Source organism: Mus caroli, chromosome 3 (assembly GCF_900094665.2).
Source record: "Mus caroli chromosome 3, CAROLI_EIJ_v1.1, whole genome shotgun sequence".
NCBI lineage: Eukaryota > Metazoa > Chordata > Mammalia > Rodentia > Muridae > Mus > Mus caroli.
In genome coordinates, this window is record NC_034572.1 from 73,629,886 (window position 1) to 73,654,415 (window position 24,530).

General features: G+C 36.4%; 1 protein-coding gene across 5 annotated transcripts in view; it reads right to left on the reverse strand.

The window, feature by feature from the left end:
* The window catches only part of Gria2 (glutamate ionotropic receptor AMPA type subunit 2), a 114,239-nt gene that overhangs the window by 21,868 nt on the left and 67,841 nt on the right, over positions 1-24,530 (reverse strand). For all 5 annotated transcript variants that reach the window (XM_021159170.2, XM_029475050.1, XM_021159172.2 and 2 more), the window contains exons 5-11: positions 20,529-20,582; positions 16,427-16,588; positions 6,181-6,348; positions 5,794-5,898; positions 4,883-4,993; positions 3,203-3,409; positions 2,371-2,741 (exon numbers count right to left, since the gene is read on the reverse strand). In XM_021159170.2, the coding sequence (XP_021014829.1) occupies positions 2,371-2,741; positions 3,203-3,409; positions 4,883-4,993; positions 5,794-5,898; positions 6,181-6,348; positions 16,427-16,588; positions 20,529-20,582 (1,178 nt within the window). The remainder of the gene's footprint in view (positions 1-2,370; positions 2,742-3,202; positions 3,410-4,882; positions 4,994-5,793; positions 5,899-6,180; positions 6,349-16,426; positions 16,589-20,528; positions 20,583-24,530) is intronic.

The window sequence follows — 24,530 nt, forward strand, 5'->3', positions numbered from 1 at the left end:
CTTCTTCTTCTTCTTCTTCTTCTTCTTCTTCTTCTTCTTCTTCTTCTTCTTCTTCTTCTTCTTCTTCTTCTTCTTCTTCTTCTTCTTTTGTAATTTTGGACAAGTTATAATCACTGAATTCATTAAATCATCCTAGACTGTAATTCAAATATGTTCTTTCAACATCCTTAATGGAGGTCCATAGTATATTTTACTTGAAAAGGGATGCTGCACTTTCAAAAATAATTAAAAGGAGTTTCTAAGTGGTCTGTTAATTTTTAGCTCTTTTTAAAAGAGACTAACCCACTCTACTGTTCTAATCTGCAGTGGTCATTACTGCTTTCCAAAATATGATAGTTGTTTTCATTCTTTTCTTAAAATGGTCATTAAACTGGCAATATTATGTTTTAGTTACAGTTTTTAAATATATATGGTGCATAAGCAGAAAGAAAAATACATTTTATTTTAATGGTATATACTATATTTACATGTTAATAAAAAATCAATATTAAGGAAAATACCTTAACTAAAAACCTGTGTTTCTTTCTAAGAAATAAGTGTTATTGTATGTGCACTGTAGCAAGCCTTGTCTCAAGAATGAAAGCACAGAAGAAAATATTCTACTTAAAAAACAAGCTTGATAAAAAATGAAAAATTGTCTGAATACCACAATGAACCCTAGGATGTTCTAGAATAAATGTATGCCTTGCACTATAGCCACAAATGCAGAAGATTTTCTAGTTCTTAGCAAACACTAGATACAAAAGCATCTTCAGTGCCAAGTGGAATGTGGGAAGCCTCCAGATCTGGTGTAACTATAGGAACACAGGAAAGTGTCTTCTCCTCCATTATATTCATATATATGTGTATGATCTATATATCTATATGTAGATAGATATATATAGAGAGAGGGGAGAGAAAGGATAGAGTGCTGACCAAGCACATTTTACTTAGAACCCTGACTCAGAGGTCTTTCCAAAGCAAAACTATCAATCTAGTTTCTATGGAAGAGAATATTTGCTCTCTGACCCTAAATCTCGTGATTTTTCTCTTCCTCATTGTTAGAAACTAATCTTCATATATTTAATCTAAACAAGGTAACTATGAGAGATGAGAGGCTGACCCTTCCCCGTTGTTGTCAGTGGTTTACTGTTTACTTAGGATCATACACTCCTTCATTTGTGTCATGCAAATATAACTAGATTTTTTTTCTAATTCAGGGATGCCATAAAGAGAATCCACTGTGAATATGAAGTTAAGATTTTTCTTTTTAAAAGATCTACATAGTTCAGTTACTTTTTCTTTATATGTGATTTTTATAATGCATTACCATAATAGCAACTGGCTATCAGAAATAAGCATATAATAATCTCTGCCTACCTGATATATTTCCCTCTTCTCAGCCAGTGGAAGACATTAAAACACTTAGAAAGCTTGAAATGCTTATATTCATTATGAAATTAATTGCTTATAATTTTCCAAGAACACAAAAACAAACGTTTCAATGAATTATCATCAAAAACTAACTCCCTTAACTAGTAAAGATTATTATTGGAATCAAAAGAGTTTATTCCAGCTCAAATTGAACTTCCCCAAGAGACACATAACATCTTGGCTTTAAATGTTAATGATAACACACTAGCAAAAGTGGGATTTATTTATCCGAAGAGATACAGGTAATTATCATTCATGTTGTAACATAAACAATAGCAATTGGTGATTTGTGACAAATACTGATAATTAAGTACTTTAAGCCTGAGATAATTATAACCTGATGTGAGTCGAGGTGTATGAGTATGTATCCTTCAATGTGGCATAGGAATTTTCAGCAAGCTATTCTTTTACTGTCTGCATTCCTAGATATGTGTGATCAACTTTTTCTTCCAGGAGCCTAACATTTAAAATGTTTAATACCCTCACACACACACACACCATTTCCATGAATTGATGTTAGAGAAATAAAGAGATGAGGTATGTGCAAATGAAGTGTTGTCTAACAAGTTGTTGACCCTGTAAGAAAAAAATCTAACTTCGCCCATTTTCCCATATACAGGTCTGTGGAAGAACACACAGATAACTGTAAAATGAGAATATGCAGCAAAAACACGGTACCCCTCCAAGCAGGCATGGAATGATAGGAACCTTCTGCATTTTATAGCCTCTCCATGGTGTATATGATTTCACCAGGGAAACACATGATCAACATTCAAGGAACATTGTTCAGGTATTTCACAGGCTTACGCCGATGGTAAAAATTTGCCCTCTAAGCATCTTAAATTTGCTTGGACAAATGGTCGGCTGCTGCTGACATCTTTATGGTGAATTCATAGACACCATGAATATCCACTTGAGACCTAAAATGCACAAAGTTGAAGCAGGTGAGTGACCAACCTTGGCGAAATATCGCATCCTTGCTGCATAAAGGCACCCAAGGAAAACCAGAGACTATTAAAAATCCCAAATTCATTAGTTGATTCACTACTTTGTGTTTCTCTTCCATCTTCAAATTCCTCAGTGTGCCACTCGTAGGGGCTAAATCTGCTGACCAGGAATAAAACTACACTGACCCCAATGTAGGCAAACACAATGCACATCCAGATCTCATAGGCTAAAGGATCAAGAAAGGAAAACACTCCTGGTTTGGACTTCTGAGGCTTCTTGATCATGATAGAGATTCCAAGGCTCATGAAGGGCTTGGAGAAGTCAATCACCTCTTCTCTCACGAGAGTGATAGTTAATGGAGCAATGGCAATATCAGCTTTCTGTAAGGGAAGAAAAAAAAACACAGAAAAATAACAGGACCCAGAATTGTGGCTAGAAGAGACAAATGGCTAAAACTTGGAATGGAAGAAGATGGAAATTAGAGAATGTCACTAATTATAGTGCTTGGGCTAAAGAGTCAGCAAGACCTTGTTTTATAGATGAATAGTTGGCCTATCTGACTTGTTCAAGGTCATTTTACATTTAGGTCATTACACATTTCATGTACTGTTCCCTTGAAGTCTGGGGATACTATGTGTGCTGGAACACAAGTGAAATGCATGTTTCTGTTAGTCTTCAAGTTTACTTCTTGCTTCTGCTTCAACCTTTAAACAGGTTTTTTTTTTTTTTTCTTCTAGAACATCATGGAATGTCAACAATCTTAGATGTAGCATTTTAAAAAGAAAAGTGACAATCTGTCAACAATGATTCAAACTGAATTACTGTGACATTAAAAACTTACCCCATATACAAGTTCTCCAACCATACCATTCCAAATTTTGGTGTCTGCATCCCTGGCCCCATACTTGCCATCCCCAACAATAGTCAACTTGTACTTGAATCCACAATGTTTGGCAATTTCTGCAGCTAAGTCAACACAGTAGCCCTCATAACGCTCATTCCCTTCAAGCATTTCATGATTTTTCTTCATCATAACATATGGAGATTCCTATAAGGAGAGGTAATATGTCCACTGATTATCATACTGAATTATTTACATACTGTTATTATGTCAAATTTCTTAGCTTAATAATTGTTTGTCAAAATATACACATATTAGACATATAGATAATATGGTAGATATTGAAAGAAAAAAGCATAGTGCTTCTATAACAAAATTTCTTAAACTGTTACATTATTGGTCATTATGATGGCTTGCTTATATGTAATAATATCAGAGTAAGATACCCAAAAGCTGTTAGCATGACTCCTCATCTTATTTGTAATGCTTAAGCATCAGAAAGGGAATTTTTTGTTCAACGTCTACTATATTCAACTTTGGGTCTACTTTATCTTTCACCATGGCTAGTGAACACCATGGCACCCAACAACCAGAATTCAGCCAAGTTGTGTATTACTGCTTGTCCAAGCACAATTATCAAGTAGGACTATAAGCTGATATAATCAATGAGCTTTGTCATGGCAACATACTGATTCTACTTCTAAAACCATTGTGTCTCACTTCATCTATGAGGTATAATACTCTAGAAGGATAACCCAATTATAGCCATAGAGACTCTCCTTTTTCAAGCACATGAAAGAGGACACATGACAAAATTTATTCTACAAATCTAATAATGTCGATTTTGGAATGTCATGAAATATAAGTCTACGTGAGATAGTGGTTCTGATCAACAGCAAGATTGAAGTCTAACTCATGGTCATTATACGTACTGATAGTGTTTTATCTACATCTCTCATGAGTGCATCTATAATTTTGTCTTGTGTTGTTGAATAATGAACTCACAGATTTATAAACTCACTGCTAAGTACAACAGTACACTATCGTTTTATCTCAAAATCATGTCTTGTAATGAATTCCACCTTCTCTCCCTCCCTTGCTAAGCATCCTGTCCTCATGATTCATACTTTTCCCTTCTTCAATCCACATCCTAGATGTTCCACACTCAGGTGAGTTAGCCTTCCTCTTTCATTGTTCAGGTATATAGAGCCAGGAATATAGTCGCCACTATGTTCAAATGAAGGGTATGAAGACAAACACCTGTGCCTTTAAGGGCTCTATCTTTGTTATGAAGGAAGGTGGATTGGTTATGAAGGAAGCACTACTACTAGGCCACAATATCAAATGGGAGAGTGGTGATGAGCCAGAGATGGGTGAGATTTGAAAGGAAGTGTGAAGAACATATAGACCTTGTTCTGCTGTTCTCCTGTGTCAGCAGCAGGGTATTAATTAGCTGTCAGGCTCCACTTCAGCCTCCAAGAGGACATTCTGAATGTTTGAACTTAGCCCATGTGGAATTCTTTCCAGGTAAACATACAGTAAGTGACACACTGACAAATATGCAGAGTAAATAAAGCTGCCTGGTGTGGTTACTACCCAAAAACCTAAACAGCAGCTCTCCAACGGAAAGCTTTAACTATGGAAAACCAGAGCTGACCATGAGTGCACAGAGTCACTTACCAATATTGTGGTGACAACCACAGTTTTGTTTTCAAGCCCAGATGTGTCATTTCCAGAGGGGAGCTCCGTTAGGGTGACAACCATTTTATCCACTTCACTCCAGTACCCAATCTGAAAAAGGTGACAACTGATAAACACGGAGAAATGAACCATCTTAATGTAATAAACTGGATACTTTTCGAACCCATGGCTATATCCAAAATAACACCCTCATTAACCAGAATCCTAAATAACAGCAAAAATTTTACAGTCATAAACATAATGTAATTAGGATGGAAATTGTAGATATCATCTTCTAAAGTGGGTTGGATCTTCATTTTTATTATTTGTTTATTTGATTTTGTTTATTCAAGGTAAGAACATGGGATGAATCTATGCTGGTTTGTGTAGAACTCAACATGCATTCAAATCACAATCCTCCTGCCACCGGTTCTGTCATTCATAGATTAAAGGCATAAGCAAGTACAACTGGCTCACTCTTCACATTCCTGGATAATTTACACTGTGGAGTAATTATGCAAATATATCCTAAACAGTGATCTTTTAGCCAGACTATTTTAAGTAAAGATTTTAATTATAAATTTCAACACATGTTTACATGGCTATTTATTTCTTCTAAGCTTATTCAATCTTTAGCAGTTGTCTTATCTTATACTTACAGTCTTCCCTTAAAAATTAAAAAAAAACAAGTGTATATTTCTGCTTACAGATACTATTGTAGATTCTACTCCACTGTTGCTTAGCAAAAGTGAGTCTATTTGGTTCAGAAAATCGATCTCAAACCTAATGTTGCTTCTAGAAGTAACTCACTAATATCTACACGTATGGGCTCTTTGACCCCAGTTGTGAGGACTCCTCATGGAATCTGCCTGATCACAGGTAGACCCCACTCTCCAGCCTTCACGTTTTACCTTCCGGGGTCCATTTGTTTTGAGCTCCATGATGTTAATTGTGTAGTTTATTCGTTTTCCATTCTGGTCAAACTTTATATTTCCAGAGAGACCTTCAACTTGAACCTAATGATGGAATGGAAATAAAGCCCCGTTATAATTTTATCAAATCCAAAATACAAACTGTGAAGATTGCTCACACTGACCTAAAATAAATACATAAATAAAAGGTTAGTTTAATGGGTTTCTGTTTAATCTTTAACCTATCTTTGTGTTCTGAGAGAAAATACAGGGCCTGTGTGTTCAGCAGGAGTAAAAGAAGGGTGGCTTATTTCGTTTGGCAGGAAAAACAAACACCACTTTAATGCCTTTGTGAAGTCGCATCAGCACTCATTCTGTGACACTGACCTGCTTGAGGGCCCTTTCTATTTCTACGCCTTGTCCCCAAGGCACAGCTGGGTTGGCCAAACAATCTCCTGCATTTCCTCTCCTGGAGATTTCAATCCTCTGCTTCCGAAGGTTGCGGAATGCTTCAGTCATCACTTGGACAGCATCATAGGTCAGGGCTGAAGTATACTAAAAGGAATCACACACATAAAGATGAGAGAAAATTCAGAGCTTTGCTGCGCATGGGCCTTGCAATTGCCCATGCAATACAAACCATCCAGGCTGTTCTTGCCTACCATGCAACACAGATACCAGGTAAAAAGCTCTAAGAAGTTAAACACAGCTCCTCCATCCAGCTATCTTAGAATCCAAGAAAAGTATGTGGACAATGAGACTGTGCAACATGCTGTGTCTACTCAAAATGTCCTAATAATGTCTTAGCAATTTTAACTGAAACTATTACCTTTTTTTTTTTTAGATCAGTTTTCCATTAAACCAGTACTCTATGTCCAGCCGTGATGATATCTAAACTTTCAAAATGAGAACAAACAAATCTTTGATGTCCAGTAAGAGATTCACTAGTTAAAAGAGACAGAAAATAGATGAAATTCTGGGCCCTGAATCTGTAATTCAACCTGGGTGGTAGTCACAGTAGAGTGACAGCCAAGCAGTCTTAATCTTCTCTAGCAATGCTTTTTCTTCCATGGTGAACCAGATCATTTTCTAAATATCATATAGCTTCCACATGCTTCTATTTCCCGAAACTCTTTCTGAGTATGTTGTGTTGTGGAGAACAAGAGGACCCTAGGTAGAAGTTCCCGTTTAGGAGAAAAGCCTAAGTCCTCCTGAGTTGACAGATGAGAGCTGGCCACATTCCTCCAAGAGGGACTCTATTCCTGTGCTCTGATATCTGTCCTCTGGGTGGCTTAAGCACACTTGCTTCTGGAATCACACAGGCAATACTTCTCAACAGCTCACATTCTCTTGCTCTCTCTACTGGCCCATCTCTACAAGAAATCCAACTTCTTTATCTCCTACCACACTTAGAAAGAAAGAAAGAAAGAAAGAAAGAAAGAAAGAAAGAAAGAAAGAAAGAAAGAAAGAAAGAAAGAAAGAAAGAAAGAAAGAAAGAAAGNAAAGAAAGAAAGAAAGAAAGAAAGAAAGAAAGAAAGAAAGAAAGAAAGAAAGAAAGAAAGAAAGAAAGAAAGAAAGAAAGAAAGAAAGAAAGATGGGGGCTGAAAATAAGAGATGAGAGGAGGGGAGAGGAAAGGGAAGAAGAAGCAGGAAAAGGCTTCGGACCAATGTATTCTTCCAATTGCTACCCCACTTTTGATTTCCTTTTTAGGATCATGCTTTAAGTGGTCTTCCAAATCTGTCTTGTATCTGTCAATTTTCTTTGTTTTCGCTAAGTGCTGTTCTCTTTTTCTTTTCTTTTTTAAAAAAAGTCTTCTTTTTTACTTTTTTTCTTAGATATTCTCTTTATTTACATTTCAAATGTTATCCCCTTTCCTGGTTTTCCCTCTAAAAACCCCCTCCAGCTGCTCACCAACCCGCCCACTCCTGCTTCCCTGTCCTGGCATTCCCATACACTGGGACATCAAGCCTTCTCAGGACCAAGGGCCTCTCCTCCCATTGATGTCCAACAAGGCCATCCTCTGCTACATATGCAGCTAGAGCCATGGGTCCCTCCATGTATACTCCTTTGTTGGTGGTTTAGTCCCTGGGAGCCCTGGAGGTACTAGTTGGTTCATATTGTTGCTCCTCCTATGAGGCTGCAAGCTCCTTCAACTCCTTTGATCCTTTCTCTAGCTCCTTCATTGGGGACCCTATGCTCCATTCAATGGTTGGCTGACAGCATCCATCTCTGTATTTGTAAGGCTCTGGCAGAGCTTCTCAGGAGACAGCTATATCAGGCTCCTCTCAGCAAGCACTTGTTGGTATCCACAATAGTGTCTGGGTTTGTTGACTGTATATGGGATGGATCCCCAGGTGAGGTACTCTCTGGATGGCCTTTCCTTCAGTCTTTGCTCCATACTTTGCCTCTTAAATCCTGTGTGAACATTCTTTATTTGTTTCTTTGAACTATCCTCCTCACTAGAATAAATACTTGAGAGAATGATAGATCTTGTCTGCTACCACTGAATTATTATAGACTACAATTGGGTTTGACCTATTGAAAAGACCAGAAATGATAAAGGAATAAAGAAGAAAGGAAATAAGGAGGCAAGAAGGAAGGATTATAGCTTTTTAAAATTCTACTCAAAAAGACTAGTATAACATGTCCATAACCTTTAAACACAGAAGAAAGGGCTAATCGAATGGACTGCAATTGATTCCTTTCCATTGAAGGTAATCTTCACAATGTTTTAAAGCATCCGTGTATCATTTAAAAAAAAAAAACTGCATTATATTCCTATTCAAAGTCATGTTGATTTAAAAGATTTGCTGAAGCAAATAAGAAAGTATATAGCAGATTTTGTCTGTCTCACTATGTGTCTATTTTTATTATCCCACAGTGAAAACATTTATTTTTTTCTGCAGAACATTCAGTTCATTGCCAACTTACCTCTTAGCACTAATGCCTAGGTCTCAGAATAGGCAATGGAACTTAAATTGAATAAGTTGGGTATTAAGAAAATATTGCAATTTGTATTAAAATTATAATAGCTAAAGGCCAAGATCTTTATTAAGTCAGCTTGCTCTCATTACAGGGAGAGACCCATGAGGCTACCCACTAAACTGTTTTAGCAGATAATAACACCCTGCAAACTACATTAGAGACAGGATTAGGATGAACTAAAAAGCATTCTGATCCCTGCAACAGATCTGCACTGCAGCTAGGCATGCTCAGTGCTCACAGGGGGGCGGGGGCACTGTCCCCTCAACCTCACTCAAATGCTCAAACCTAAACACATGTTAAGCTCATTATCTCTTTAAATTAAAACTCACAGTTAGAAGCACAGTTCTTTGCTGGGAGACACTCAGCCTTCTGTGCCTTTTAGCTTCTGCTCTGTGTTTGTGGCTAATTTATTTCCCTAAACAAGTACGCTCACAATTTTGACTGGCAAGTTAAATATTTCCATTTGATTCCATCACTTGCTAAAGTAGATATAAATCAGTTTGAAGGGAACACGATGACAGTGTAACAATCTCCCATCTCTAGAAACAACTGCTGTATCTCTGCCGTGATGTTTATATTCTGTAAACTCTCTCAGCCGAATTGGGAATTTATCCTTCAGTGGGGGGCCATTTGGCTTAGCTCTTCCCACAGACCCCATGTCATCACAGTAGCACAAGAAATCTGAGAAATCGTTTTCATGGTCCATTTTCCAAATGTATTCTTTATTCCATTTTAAGTGCATCTTTTATTGAGACTTATTTTTCAGAGAGAAAATGAAATGTGAATTTTAAAGGTTTGCCATGTCCAATAATATCATGCAAATCATTCAATAATGCAATAGTGTAATCACAGATACTACAAGATGGCCATTTCTAACACCAGAGAAGGTAATAGAGAGGAAAATGTTTGTGTTTATCTCATCTTGTACATATAAATGTAGAAAGGATGCCATGACTACAGTACAAGATTTTGCTGATTATCACATGAGGCCATGTTTTCTGACATATTAGCTAAGTCTTGAAAACATACAAAGCCTGGAGTGGTGGCACATGCCTTTAATCCCAGCACTGGGGAGGCAGAGGCAGGCAGATTTCTGAGTTCGAGGCCAGCCTGGTCTACAAAGGGAGTTCCAGGACAGCCAGGGCTACACAGAGAAACCCTGTCTCTAAACAAAAAAACAAACAAACAAACAAACAAACAAAAAACAAAAAGAAAAAGAAAACATAGAAAATGATATTTAAAACAAAAATACAAGCTATTAGCCACTACTAAAATTGTTTAAGTCCTATATTAGGAAGCACAGAGCTTGTATGTTAGATAGCAGGCCTGCACTCCTCTGCTATCGTGGATGATTACCAAAGAGCTGCTATGTGATGCTTCTTAAAGATACATAAACAGTATCTGTTGAGTGTGGGCAGGTACTGACCAGCACGTTGAAGGAAGGGAGTCCTCGTCCACTTAGGTCTCTATATGGTGTTTGTGGATACAAAACATGCAAAGGTACAAATAGTTTTATTTGTGACCTGGTAGTTACAAAACATCTGAAGCCACAAATCATTTTATTCTGATTTTATAGGTGAAGATTCCAGATCATAAAGTTGTCTTTTACACAAAACCCCAGAAGTTTGCTATAAGGGAAGAATTTGAAGCCAGCTTTCTGTTATTTTAGAGATAATGGCATGGCTCTCTGGTTTGCCCTAGGCCAGGTGTTCTCAACCCTTGGGTTCCACCTAAGACCATTGGAAAACACAGAGATTTACATTAGTGATTTGTAACAGTAGTAAAATTAGAGTTATGAAACAGCAACAAAAATAATTTTATGGTCCCAGTGTTACTACAAAATGAGGAACTACATCAAAGCAGCACAACATTAGGAAAGTTGAGAACCGCTGGTCTAGGCTGTCACTTCGTAAAACAGAGAATCGTGACTCCTAAGCAGCCATATCATGATAGTTGCCATTTCATTGGGTAAATGTGTTAAATAAGTAGATGAATAGAAAATAGAGTTGGCAAATAGTAAAACAGGCTAAATGTGTAAGTTATTGGCCAGCAATTTATTTTGATTACTATCGATCTTGCTGTAAAGCAAAGGTATTTTCATTTGCTTTGAAAATCACTCTCTGTTTTATAGAAAACAGTATTCTATGGTACAGTCATTTCAGAAATAGGTCACTCACACAGTAAAGAGTATAGCTTAAGACATCTGAATGATAATTCCCACTTGCTTAGCACTGTCAAACATTTAAAACATTCCTTAACAATACTTTAATTTCTGTAAAAATAATGTTTCCTATGACATCCTTCAGGATGAAAGTTTCGCTGCTTGGTAAAAATCCTCATACTCATATCTAAGAAAGCATCCGTTATTTAGTTAAACTACAACATACCTTTGCAGCATCTAATACAATCTAATATTCTTATTCTTTGCTTTCCAAAATAATTATCAACAGGATCAAAGTAATGGGTGCTATGAAAGTTAAGTACATTTATAAGAAAGATTTAGCAAGTCTTTTATTTTAATTCCTCACAATGTCCGTGAATCAAATAGAGACTCATGGAGAGAGAACAGCAGGAGCCTGAAATTATTCACTTATCTTAATTTAAAATTCACGGACTGTCCACCCTCTCAAAGAGCTGTCTGTGATAAGGTCATCTTTAATTTACTGTAAAGCATCTTGAACATGTGCCCTTTGGATCTGCACTGCGTAGAGGCATGAAACTGTCATGAAACTCCATCTCTTTGGCAATCACACCAGCCAGCGAGGCACAGTTCCCAAGAGGGAGATGGGAGCTCAGTGTAAAGCAACTAGAATTAGCAACTATTATTATTTTTCCCTGAATAACAAAAATAATCTCAATGACTATGACAAAAAGAAGGTCTGTTATTTTCAAAGGAACACACACACACACCCCTAAAATAATCAAGATTGTTGATTTCAATAAAAATCTTACTTAAGGAGCAAGCCTCTCAATTCAGACACTTGGAATTACATACTTAGAGTTTCAAACTTGTACCTAAAGCTAATTAGACAAACTAAAATAGACCAAGAAGCTCAGTTTAAAGCACTGTCTGGGTTGAGTCAGCTACAGTAAGGACTGGTTCGGAGTCTCATTTCGTGGCTGAGTCAATCACTCTTTTCTGTGCCCAGTTCCTTGTGGTTAACAACTTATGAGGAAACAGACTGAACTTGTGAGACGCAACCCTGCTGGGGATTACATATCAGATATCCTCCATATCAAATATTTACATTTTGATTCTTCACAGTAACAAAACTACATTTATGAAGTAGCAACGACATTATTTACATTATTTTAGGGCTCACTAGGAACTGTATTAAAGGGTCACTGCATTAGAAAGGTTGAAAACCACTATGCTAAAATGATTCTGGCTTAAATTGCCACACTTGGTGATCAAAGATGTCTACCCACCAGTCTCTGGGATCTTTGTGTAATGAAGAGACCATGAGTGAGAGCAGAGAGTTAGCAAAGATTGGAAATATTAATGTAGCCTTTACTAAAGACTGAATTGACCTTTTATATAATTGTTGCAGCAGAGATTTCAAAGATACCTTCCTGTCTTACAAGTGCTCTTCAGGGGAAGAAATGAGTCAATGCAATGGAGCACAGATGTCCTTTGTTACAATTATAAACAGGAATAATTCCCCTAAATAGCACAATATATTTATTTGCAAGCACTTTTCAGGATATATTATCTTAGCAACATCAGCTTTGTAATTTTATGGAATTAATTTATATATGTCTTTTTAACTATAAAGTACAAAGAATTAAATGCACCAAACTTTTAGGTGTGATGAGTAAGTTGCATTAACATTTGCAGTAGTAAATGCTGAGTCTTAGCTGTGTCTATGGTCAGTTTAAATACTCAAAAGGCAGTATTCATTCTATTAGGCCACCAGGGTACTATTTAATGCTTTATGCTAATTACCAGACTGAAAAAAAAAAGATTATACTATTTTCAGAAGGTCCAATAATACTCTTAGGGCAGCAATTAAGAAAGTTTGAGAATGTGTTAAGTCAATTCCTGAGTAAAATGAGATTCTGGCTGGAGAGGCATTATTTAAAATACCATTCAGACATGAGTGAGTCCCTGGTAGTAGCTGCTCTCCTTACTGCCATCAGGACAATAAAAAAGAGTGGAGCAACAGTTAGCATATGAAAAGGAAGCATAGAAAGCCATATCTTGCAAGATGTAGACTCTTGCAAGCCCCATACCTGTCAGGTTAGTACTCCCAGACTCTGCACAGTCCTTAGATACCTCTATTCAGTTCCCAGACTGATGCAAGATTTCCATTTTCCTGGACTGGAAAACTTTACTACAGTTTTTCCTCTACTTAGAGCCTCTGATCCCCTGCTCTATGGAACTTACTCACCTTCAGGTTTCAAACACCTTTGCTTCTTCCAAGAATCCTTTCTACTCCATAACCTACCCAGCATGATCATTATGGAAGACCTCCCTCTACTTGTATATGCAGGAAGTTTATTTGAAGGCACTATTCTTCTGTCTTTATTTTACATCTTTGTGATGGATCAGCTACCAACAATATGACTTTTACTTAAAAGCAAAGGGATTAAAACTAACAGCATTAAGAATAATTTAATTGCAAATACATGACAGCAGAGGTCAAGAATGACTTCTAAAGGAAAAGAAGACTCCTTGAAACAGAGGCACTCAATGTCACCTCCATTGAATGGAGTAAAAATTATTGTTTAGGGAGCTGGCCTACAGCTTCAATGGGAAGATGCCATTTGATCAAGCTTGAAGAAATATAACTGGTGTCTTACTTGTGAAGAGAAATAAAAGAAGAGAATGTTTTTGAAAAGGAAATGGCTAATATAGAGACACTAAGTGGGAAATTGTCAGAGTGTATAAGGAGTAAAAGGGAGAAACACAGCTACAGCAAACTTGGTGAGGGAACATTATCATGAATTGAGGTCACATGGGAGTGGGAGAACATGAGCAATTCCTATGTCAAGAAGATGACTTTGGTGTTCATGCCAAGTGCAAAGGGATCCTGGGGCTTTTGGAGGAGAATTATGACACACTATAACTATATTTTACAGGGAGTACAGAAATAGAAGGGACAGGAAACAGAGGAAGCCAGAGAATAATTTCTCAAGAAAGCCCCATAACAGAGCAGAGAGTGAATGGGTGGTGGCTGGGTTTGGACTCATCATAGAGGACAAGACAAAGCAAGCTGAGAAGTGAGACAGGGCTAGATCTGGGGCAGGGTGGATGTGAGCCTCGAGAGGAAGGATGGTGTTAATATTTTCAAATGTTTGGTCTGAACAGCACATAAGGTGAGAGTTGTCGTCATATTTTACAGGAAAGACAGCATAAAGAGGAATTTGCAGAGGCTGAAGAGGACAAAAATCTCAACGGGAAAATCAAAAGCTTCTGAGAGATAATAAAGATGTCAACAGGATCATTTCTGCCAATGCTACAAAGTGCTTATTGGTTTCTGATGTAAAAGCCATACCACTTATGAGTCCTGCCTGTCTTTTTACAAGTTCCAAATGATTTCATACAACAGCATAAGATTTGAGGTTTTCTATTTGTTATACTGGAGCATGACATTGAGTCTCCATATGACTTTCCTTCCCAAGTCCCCTTCCATACATTTCTTTCAGTTCTAGCTTCATGTGAAAACTATTCTGGTGCCCCCTACAGAGAGCCTTCCTTAACCCCCTTCCCACACTTTGTCCTAATCATCTTCAGGGAGTTGGCTCATTTGACACACTTTATTATATTTGCTCATCAACATATTTGTGTTTTCTTTTATACTGAGCATTCTCAAGAGCAAAATTCATATATTTTTCATTTCTTTCGCGTGATTCATTTCCTGGCCCTCTAGTATAAGAGCAATATGTTTCTACATTATAATGAAATTCATTCCCAGTGATGAATTTCCCCCAAAAGTTTTCAGTGATCTCTATGAAGCCTCTGGGGTAAAATAGAGGAATCACAACAGGTTCTACTTGGAATAGACCTTCACAACTGGCTGAAGTTCCCTGGATTTTGGAAAAGGATTGGACACAATGAGCCTTTATTAGGATCTATGGTTTTCACGCTGTGCTAAAAAAACTATTAAATGGTAGTTAGTCTTCACAACAGCTGGGAAATAGCAGCCATGATTGTGCTGTATGAATGAGAACACTGATCTGGCTCAAATGCAGATTCCAAACCTATTTTAAACTAATAAACCTTCCTTCTTTGCAGTATCCCACTAGGATGTTCCATCATGAACTTGCTGAAAATTAGGGAAAGCAGACAAAAGGAAGACATTGTAAGCAGAAATGGAGCAAAGAAAAGGGTAAGCTCAACAGATTAAATTCTGGGACTATGTTTCAGCAAAAATTTCACAGAATGCATTTCTAGATACCCCTCTCCCCATCTATCTTGGTACAAAACATGTGAAACCAAATCATCATGTGGATTGCAGGAGACAAAGATAAGTCCATTTTTCTCTTACATTTCTCACAGAAGCAGTATGGGGATGCCACAATGAGTGTTGAAGACTCTGAAGAGTAGTTAAGGATGTGAGAAGAATGCATTCTCCATTACATATCTTACACTGAAAGGATCAGAGGCCTGAAGTTTAAGGAAGGGATGGATGAGCACTTAAACTTCCATTAAGCCAGATGAAGACATATCCTATGACACCAAGTGTCCAATGCCATTCTCAGAAACTGTGTTGCATGACAGTACTCCACAGGATTTCACAATAGACAGCATGAGTGCTACATTCAAGGTCACTAAACAAGAAGTCACTTACCTTTTAGAAAATAATAACACAAGTTATTTTTTAAACATATTACAAAATTGAAGTTTTCTGAAACTGATTCAAAAATTAAAAGAATTATTTATGTATCCTAAACATAGATCCTCAAACTTTCTATAATTTATCTAGAAAATTTTTATAACTATACACACACACACATAAATATATATGTATATACATATATATATATATATATATATATAATTAAAATAACTGTTTCTATCACCTTTCTTATGTTTCTAGGTTACTCATTATCAATCATTTTATACATACAATACACACACCAAACCATTTGCTTATTGTCTAAACTATACACAAGAGAGTTGATTGAAGGTTGAAAAAGTTCATATCTGCTGTTCTTTACTTTATTTATAGTCAAAATACTGTACATGAGAGCCAGAACCTTTTTTTCCATGGACCTTAAGTTTTATAATGCTTCCTTAGACAAGCCTTTCCAAGACATATAATTTATGTTTTTGTCTGCCATCCGTTTCATGACTTACTCTTCTTTCCCATGCTATGGTCTTTTGCCTGTCTATCCTTACAGTACTGTCAGTGAAATCAATAGTCTGTAAAGTGATTTGTAACCAATCACTTTGTAACTTGTAACAAAACCAATTTGTAACTTGATCATCCACACAATATAAAATTTCCACTGGATAAATAAATGAATGAAGACATTGTGGAGATGCAGGCACAGAGGAACACGACAGTAAAACACCATTTTTCTTATCTACAAAAGCAAAATGTTAGAAGTGTGCTCATCAGTCTGCTTGCCTGCCATCTCTTGTGCCGCCCACTTCTCCCTCCAGTATTTTCTAATCTCCTTCTTTCCCTTAATGCAAACCTTAATTGTCGCTGTGTGTGCTCCAGGGTATTCTTTCTCTTCTAGTGTTGACCATCTTTCTATAAATTTAGACACCAGGGAGTCATCGTAGTCTACAATCTGAAATCCAGAGACATTTGCTCCTCCAAACTGAATTTTCAGCAGGTCTCCATCAGTAAATCCCTAGGCATAAAAACAGATTTGTGTTATCCCTGTGGGTTGTAACCTTGCCTGTACCTCTCCCCATGTTGTCTTGGCCAGTTAAACACACACAGGAGAGAGAGATAAAATGCGTTCAAAAAGATTTCATGTATTTAACAGTACTTGTCAGCACACCTCATATAAAATAGGAATCATGGCAGGTCCCTAATCAATATGTTTACTGACTGGCCATCTGATGTAGAGCTCACCGGAGTATTTACATAGACGTTTTCTCTCATACTGAGTCAGCTTCCATGGGTCAGGTAAAGACTGGATTTCCTTTGTTGAATTTATCACGGAGCACAGCTGTGTGCTTACATATGGAAATCATTGATCAAACTATTCTCGGTTAAACTTATCAGTCACTCGCTGGATAAAATATTTTTTAAATGAAAAGGGAAAAGCAAACAACTAATTGTTGTTCTAAATTGTTTAACAGAAATGCAATTTTATATTAAATGAGAAACAAATCAAAATGACAATTAAATTTTATCAGTCAGTTGGGGGATTAAGGGCATGTGTTCTGCTCTTAGAGAGGACCCAAGTTCCTTTCCAATATCTACAATGGGCAGGTCACATCCTCTAGTAACTACTTTGATGTCATCTTCTCACAAATACAGGCCTTACACTCATGTACACACATATAATGGATTTTTTAATTTAAAATTAATTATTTTAATTTAAAATTTAATTTTTTCAATTTAAAATTTCATTCAGTTGCTCTTGCATGAAAGAATCAATTCAAAGCATCATGTTACATTTTCATAAATCAAAATATTATTTTGTGATTAAATATTAAATGAATTTAATCAAGGATAGAAATGGAAATCAAATTTCAATAAGGCAATTATTAATGTATTCACATTTAAACATATTCCTTCATGCACTTTGGAACAGAACAGGGCAGTTTATGTAACAGAGCAACAGAGAATCAGATTTACCCAAATATCAACTGAACCCCATTCTTGCTGTTTTCTCCCCATCTTGGTTCTATTGATGCCTCACAGGTTGCTGCTCTCATCAAATTCTCAGTAATGTGCACACGGAGCCAAAGTCTGCCTCTCCGGACTGAGGAAGAGTGTACACAGCAAGAGCAGGAGCCACCTGTCTGCTTCCAGTGCTTGGTGCTTGACACATGTCTCTTGTCTCTGCCCTGCCTCATGCCTCATCTGTTTAGTGCACTGAGATAAAGCCTCTAACTTCCTATCTTGCTGGCAGTTTTGGTCTCATTATCTCTTTCTTTGGGTTTCATTTAATTTTATTCATACTGTCATCTTACTCTGATTATACAACAAACAGCTTCAACTGAAGTCCTTGATAGGTTTGATGCTGGACTAAATAAGGATCTGCATTTATCCAACATTTTCTTTCTTTACTTCTTGGCACATTTTGAACAGTTTCACAGAGATTATAGAACCCATTCCGTCATAATCCTTGGACGTGACAAAACAATCAATTTCTGGGTTTAGAATGCTATCTGCCCTCACGAACTTTGGAAGAGAATAATGCATTTTTCATATATATGTGAAACAGGAGGAGAAAGGAGAAAGATAGTGGATGAGAAAGAGGAGGAGGAGGAGGAGGAGGAGGAGGAGAAGGAGAAGGAGAAGGAGGAGGAGGAGGAGGAGGAGGAGGAGGAGGAGGAGGAGGAGGAGGAGGAGGAGGAGGATTAGAAGACAGAGGGGAGACAGAGACAAAAAGAGAGCTGGACAAGTCAGTTGCAATATCTCACCAAATTAAAACCATCCTATCATTTAGGGAGATGTATTCACCAGACTGAAAACCAAGTGATTCTTACCAATTGTGAAGCCTACATGCTCTAAATGGTTATTAACAAGTTAAATCCATGAGAAGAGCAGAGAGGATAAACATGAGCACAGGGTCTTATGACCCTCATCATATTATGGATCACTTAACCTTTCAAAGGCTACAAAGAGAACTTAATTAGAGCCTGCATCTGAAGAAAGAAGTCCATTCTTTAGCATCTCTTAAAATAGCTTATCAGTATGTGAGGATTTTAAAGAATCTTTTACAACCACCCCTTCTAGCATACATAAGGCACTGGCCACAGGGAAGTGTTAATTTCCTATTGAGAACTTGGAGGATAAAAACCCTTTAACATCAGGAGGCAGTTTTCAGACTTCAACATCATGAAGGGTCTAAATTCTCAGACATTTCAGTAGAGTCAGAACTCCTTCACAACTACCTGAAGTTTGTGAGTAGAGGAAATCAGGCATTCAGGGAAGAGAAAACAGAACCTAATTCAGCATCCAAAATAATTTAGGTAGATTTCTAAATAGAATCATGACCAAAGCATGGACTTGCTCCCTTAGACAACAGTGCTTTCCTTTTTCATGGCATTACATAGCAACTCTCAAATTGATGAGACACCTTCTGTCATTATTTCTCAATGTTCCAATATAATCTTCTCCATCTGGACATTTTTAAAGATCGCAGCTTTCACTGTGGCACTGTGCTCTTCTATCAAATGGCACAATTCACACAGGGACTGAGTGTACAGGCTGTTTCAGGCTTGGAACTGAGCTGGGCAAAACTCATTGCAGAGCCTTGTCTCCTGTTAACCCTTGTGTCTACACAGAGTCTTTTCTACTCTCCTAGGTACACACTAAAAGAAAAATCCCAGAGGATTGTTATAGGAGCTTGTAGCCCTGTCACTCGGGGTACTCACTGATACTAACTTGTGTGTTCTCAGTGAAAACACTATTTATTGAAGTGTTTGTTCTGTTTTTACATTTTTCTTTCATACTAAAGATGTTTTCTGGGATAAACTGATACACTACAAACCATAAAAAGAAGCCTGCATTTGAATAAACACAAAGCTTGCGTGAAGTCCCATAACACAAGAATAAACATTCATTTGCTGCCTCTTTTCCTGGTCTCACCACGGTTTGATCAAGTTGTGTGGACATAATTTCCAACAAACGGGGTCATAGCTATTCAAAGCCCATGAGGAAAGCCAAAGCCTGTTTCACTCCCACTTTAAAGCCCATTTGGAAATAAAAATAAATGTTCAACAATCTAAATTGATTGGATATAATTATAAAAGAAAAAAACAAAGAAATATAATTAACCAATCTGCTTTTTCAATATGTACTGAATGGACAAGAATATTGATAGGAACATGATCAACACTTCAGTTTTCATTTCATTGTGTTACTTATATAATATGTAGAAAATCAGAAGTAAAATGTTTTCAAAACATTACTATTACATTGCTATAATATATAATTGATAATTTTATTAACATAAAGTATCATGTTTGTAGATTTAATTTCTTCATAAATGTGCATCAGTTTCATATATTATTTATATTAAAAACTCAAATATGCATGCAAGAAGTTTATAGAACACAGTGGCATAAAAAATAGATAACTAAAGAGTTAAACTTCATATTTTTGAAAAGTTTCCATTAGTGAAAAATTATCAAGAAAATTTGTGAATAAATATGGTTATGAAGATTCTTATATCACATGTAATAACTGGAACTAATTTAAAGATGTAGATTGGAAAATAATCCTAAAGCAATCAAATAAAACATCTCCTTTCTTACCAATAAAATAAAATCAGACAATATTTTTTAAAACATTCCTTACGAATGATGATTATTCCAAGTAAATATTGAAAAAACAACAACAACAAAAAAAGATTAGGTAGAGGGGCTGGGAAGGTGGCTCTGTATTTAAGTTCCAGGTTCAGGATTAAGTTATGACAGGATGGCTCCAGTTAGGTCACTTCAGTTCTAGTGGACCATAGGCCCTCATCTACAATCTACAATCATAGGTACTCTATGCAGAGAGTGCACAAATAATCATGCAGACCAAACACCCATACACATGAAATATCAATAAATATTTCGTAACAAAAATTAATAGGTAAAAATAATGTCAATTAATGGACCTACCAGATTTGCAATGATATAATGGTACCCTTTAACATGCTTTCCAATGGTAATCACCTAGCAAGGATAAAACACAAACATTTAATACATGTGAAGAACAACATTGCAAAATTTATGCTACAATGATCTAATTAGCAAAAGATGAAAATTTAAGTTTTGTATTCCACAAGTCATTTTCAATGAAACATTTGTATCAAATACAGAGAATATTTCTCAGGAAAATATATTGATTCACTTTAGTGATTAATAATGTTATCTATTAAGAAGTCAACCACTAAATCAAAGTAACTCCCCTTTTTTATTCAGTACAGAAAATATACCACACATTTTGAGGGGAAACATAAAAGCAACTACATTTAATTCATAACAAGTAATAATTTTATTCCTATCAGCCTATATTTGTGTCTTCTTAATAAAATAACCACCTGATAAAAATTCTGACATGTTATAATTACAATTCAACAGTATTAAAAACATAACAGGCATAAAGTTTATGGAAAGATTAGGGGATATTAATGAGCAAATATAATATTATCCTTGATGCAGCTAAAAAATAGTTCAGATAGATAATGCTCTTTGCTTTAGGCATCAAAGTAGCCAAGAATCTAATTTCACTTCATGAATTGGAGGCAAGATAAGCTTACATCTTTGAATGAGAGCTTACTCTAGTAATGGCTATAGTTAGTGTCTTTGAATATTATTAAGGCACATTTTCTTTACTATATCATTGACACAGAAAATAGATGCAGGAGAATGGCCTTAGTGTAGTACTGTACAGAGATGCCAACTAGTGATCAACCCACTGTAAAATGAAAGTAACTAAGGTAAAAAAAAGTATGCATTTGACCCCATTAATCTACTGGTCTTCATAGCCTGCAAACAGGAATCCAGAGAACGATGGTTTGCTTCACTTTATGACTCGAGGAATGCATGAAGAGAGCAGTGACTATGCCAGGGAGTATCATACTGCCTATTGGTACCACAGGACAAACAATAACAGCGTTCAAATGGACCGTTTCTGGTAAGTTCATCTGCCATCATAAAGCTGAAAAATCATAAAATGATTCAAGGAAGTCTAGAGTCACTTATTTTCAAAATAATTCCTCTAATTTTATTGATTTATTATTTCAGAAAAGGTGCTACTCTGTAGCCCAGACTCTCCTTGAACTCAGCCTGCAGGCCAACCTGGCCCTTCCGATTGCTGGGATTCCAAGTTTGGACCACTATCCTTCCATTTTTAAAGAAAATAATCAAACAAATAGAAAATGTGAATCAGCAAGCCACAAAAAAAAATATGCAATGCAATAGTTTACTTCTTGTTTCTCTGGCTCCCTTTGTCTCTATGCAAATTCGTCACATTGAATACCATAGTGATCCTGTAGGCTACTCCAGATGCACTCTTCCCTCCCTCTGAACTCAGACCACATGGGGTTTCTAAACTGCTTTTGCATAATAGCACATTCCTTACAAACAGCTCAGGGCTTTATATCTATGTTTTCCCTTACAAATGTCCTCACTTCACCACAAGCATGTGTTATTAACATGCAAGGTGTAACCAGTCTCAGCCTGGTGGTCATCTCCTGGTTGAAGACTTCTATGAATGTCCATCAACTGAGACAAAGTCAGAGGCATGAATCAGCACATTTGGCTCAAAAGCAAAGATATTTTCTTGAAAAGATTCTACAGTATGCAATGTTCATGTTGTATAGCAGCTGTTTGAAAGGAAATTAGGGTTTACATTGCCTTCTAACCCATTTTTGCATCACATAATCAAATTGCCTTTTCATAAAAAAATGGATCCCCCAGGTTGAAGGCAGAAGATTGAAGAAAATATGTTCTTGCAAGTAGAAAATATTCTAATTTAGTTCAGTTTAATCAACATGCATTGTGTGCATAAATATCTTTGAAACAACTGTTGATTCTGCTTACTGAGCAAGCTACCTTGTGAATGTCCATTTTCTATAGGAGAATTAAGATAAATAGTCAAAATGATGCCAGTTGTTCTTACTTCTATTTACTGAGAAAAATAAGAGATATAAATATTCACTAGGTTCAAGTCTTTATAAATGTTAGCATTGCCATAGTAACCATTATAATTTTGCTTTATAATAGCAATTAGTATTATACAATAGAAAAATTATGTTAATTTACAAGTGTTTTGATGGTTGGATACTTTTTTTCATCTGATCACAGCTAGAAATATGTGTCTTCTGGGTTTTATCAAATGATATTAAAATAGTCTTAATCTAATGGAAGTTAATTTTGTTGCTAATTTCCTGCTGCTGTGAAGATAAAGAGGTTCACTCCATCTGTGTTTTCTTGCAAATGCTAGTTGAATGAAATAATAAAAGAGTGTCCTTTTTCTTAGGATGTGCCTTACCAGAACCTTGTACTTGGTGAATGCCGTTCCTTGAAGAACATTCTGACCTAATCTAAATGATTACTTTCAGTTATCCTTTCCCAGAACAGTTTGTTCTTTTCAGTCATGATACGTCCATGTCGACATTATGTAACCATAGCATCCTTATGCTTTGATGGGGCTTGCAATATTTTAATAGTGTTTCTTTAGACTTACTGCAGTGACTACACAGCAAACACTAAAGAGATGAAATATTCATTCAAGAGATAAGTGAATGGCTCGAAACTAGCCAAATACTACCTTACAAATCATTTCTCTCAAAAGATAGGCATATCCTCCTCCAATCATCATAGACTACTTACATAGCTTAGCTCTCCTATGGTCAACCCAGAGCCCGAATATTAAAGGCTTGGTGCTCAGTTTGGTGCTACAAGAAGGTTGTACATGCTTCATGAGCTAGGACATAGTGTAAGGTCTTAAGAACATTAGAAGTTCTGCTTGAGGGGTTAGAGGGATCCTGGTCCCTTTCTGTCTCCCCCATTCTTTCCTTCTACACTGAAGTAATCAGTTGCTTCCAACACACACACACACACACACACACACACACACACACACACACACACCACATCATTGTAGATAGTCTTGCCACTAAGTGGAAAATCACAGGCAAGTGACCATGGATAAATATTTCCATCATAATGAACCAAAATAAACATTTCCTCTCTATAATTTGATTTACTATAGTATTTGTTATATTAACAAAAAGCTGAGTAGCACAAGTTTATATGCTATAATTTTTGTTCTGAACCTGTATGTATTTTCTTGCCCTAAAAGGAATCTCATGAGATTCAAATAGCAGTCTTTCTTGTTATTATTTGCACCCTCCCCCTAGAGAATGCCTTTAATAAATGGTTAAGTGGTACACCATCCATTTTGGACACTAGTTTAATGAGTTACTAAAGGTGCACATGTATGGCTTAGAGATGTAAAACAATGCATTTTGTTGTGTATTGCATGGATGCTTACCTAACTAATTATAGGTGTTGCTTCAAACATTGTTTGCATTTTGTCATTCCAGTTTGCTACACAATTTTCCCTACTAATAGTTTTGAAGGACACAAGTGTGGGTTTCACTTGTATTTATTATGACAAAGCAGGAATATTTAAAATTGTAAACCAGACTCCTGAATATTATTAAAATTTAGCTTTAATGAGAACCTCTGATGAAATTCAAATGTGATTCTGAAGAGCACATTTCAAAGAGAGACCTAAGTTAACAGCAATCCTAGCTTCATCTCCTGAGACCAGAATCAAGATCTTTTTAAAATTAAAATTATTCTCCTCTCTTGTATACATTTGATTTTTTCATGTTTCATTAGTTTGAAGTAGTTACCTAATTCTTCATAGGACACTCCATTTTATTTCTTCAGGTCTATATTATATATCAATTAAGGCTTCCTAAAAATTTGTTTCAAGAACATTTTGTCAGGAATACATCAGTGAGTTTAAATTTTTATTTCATGGGCGAAAAGGAATAGCAATGCACGCACGTTTGTTTTCTTTCTGATTTTACGTATTTTCAAGCAGCTGCAGTCTCTGTTCCTATGTCTCTATCTCAATTCATATATTTCTCTCTCTCTCTCTCT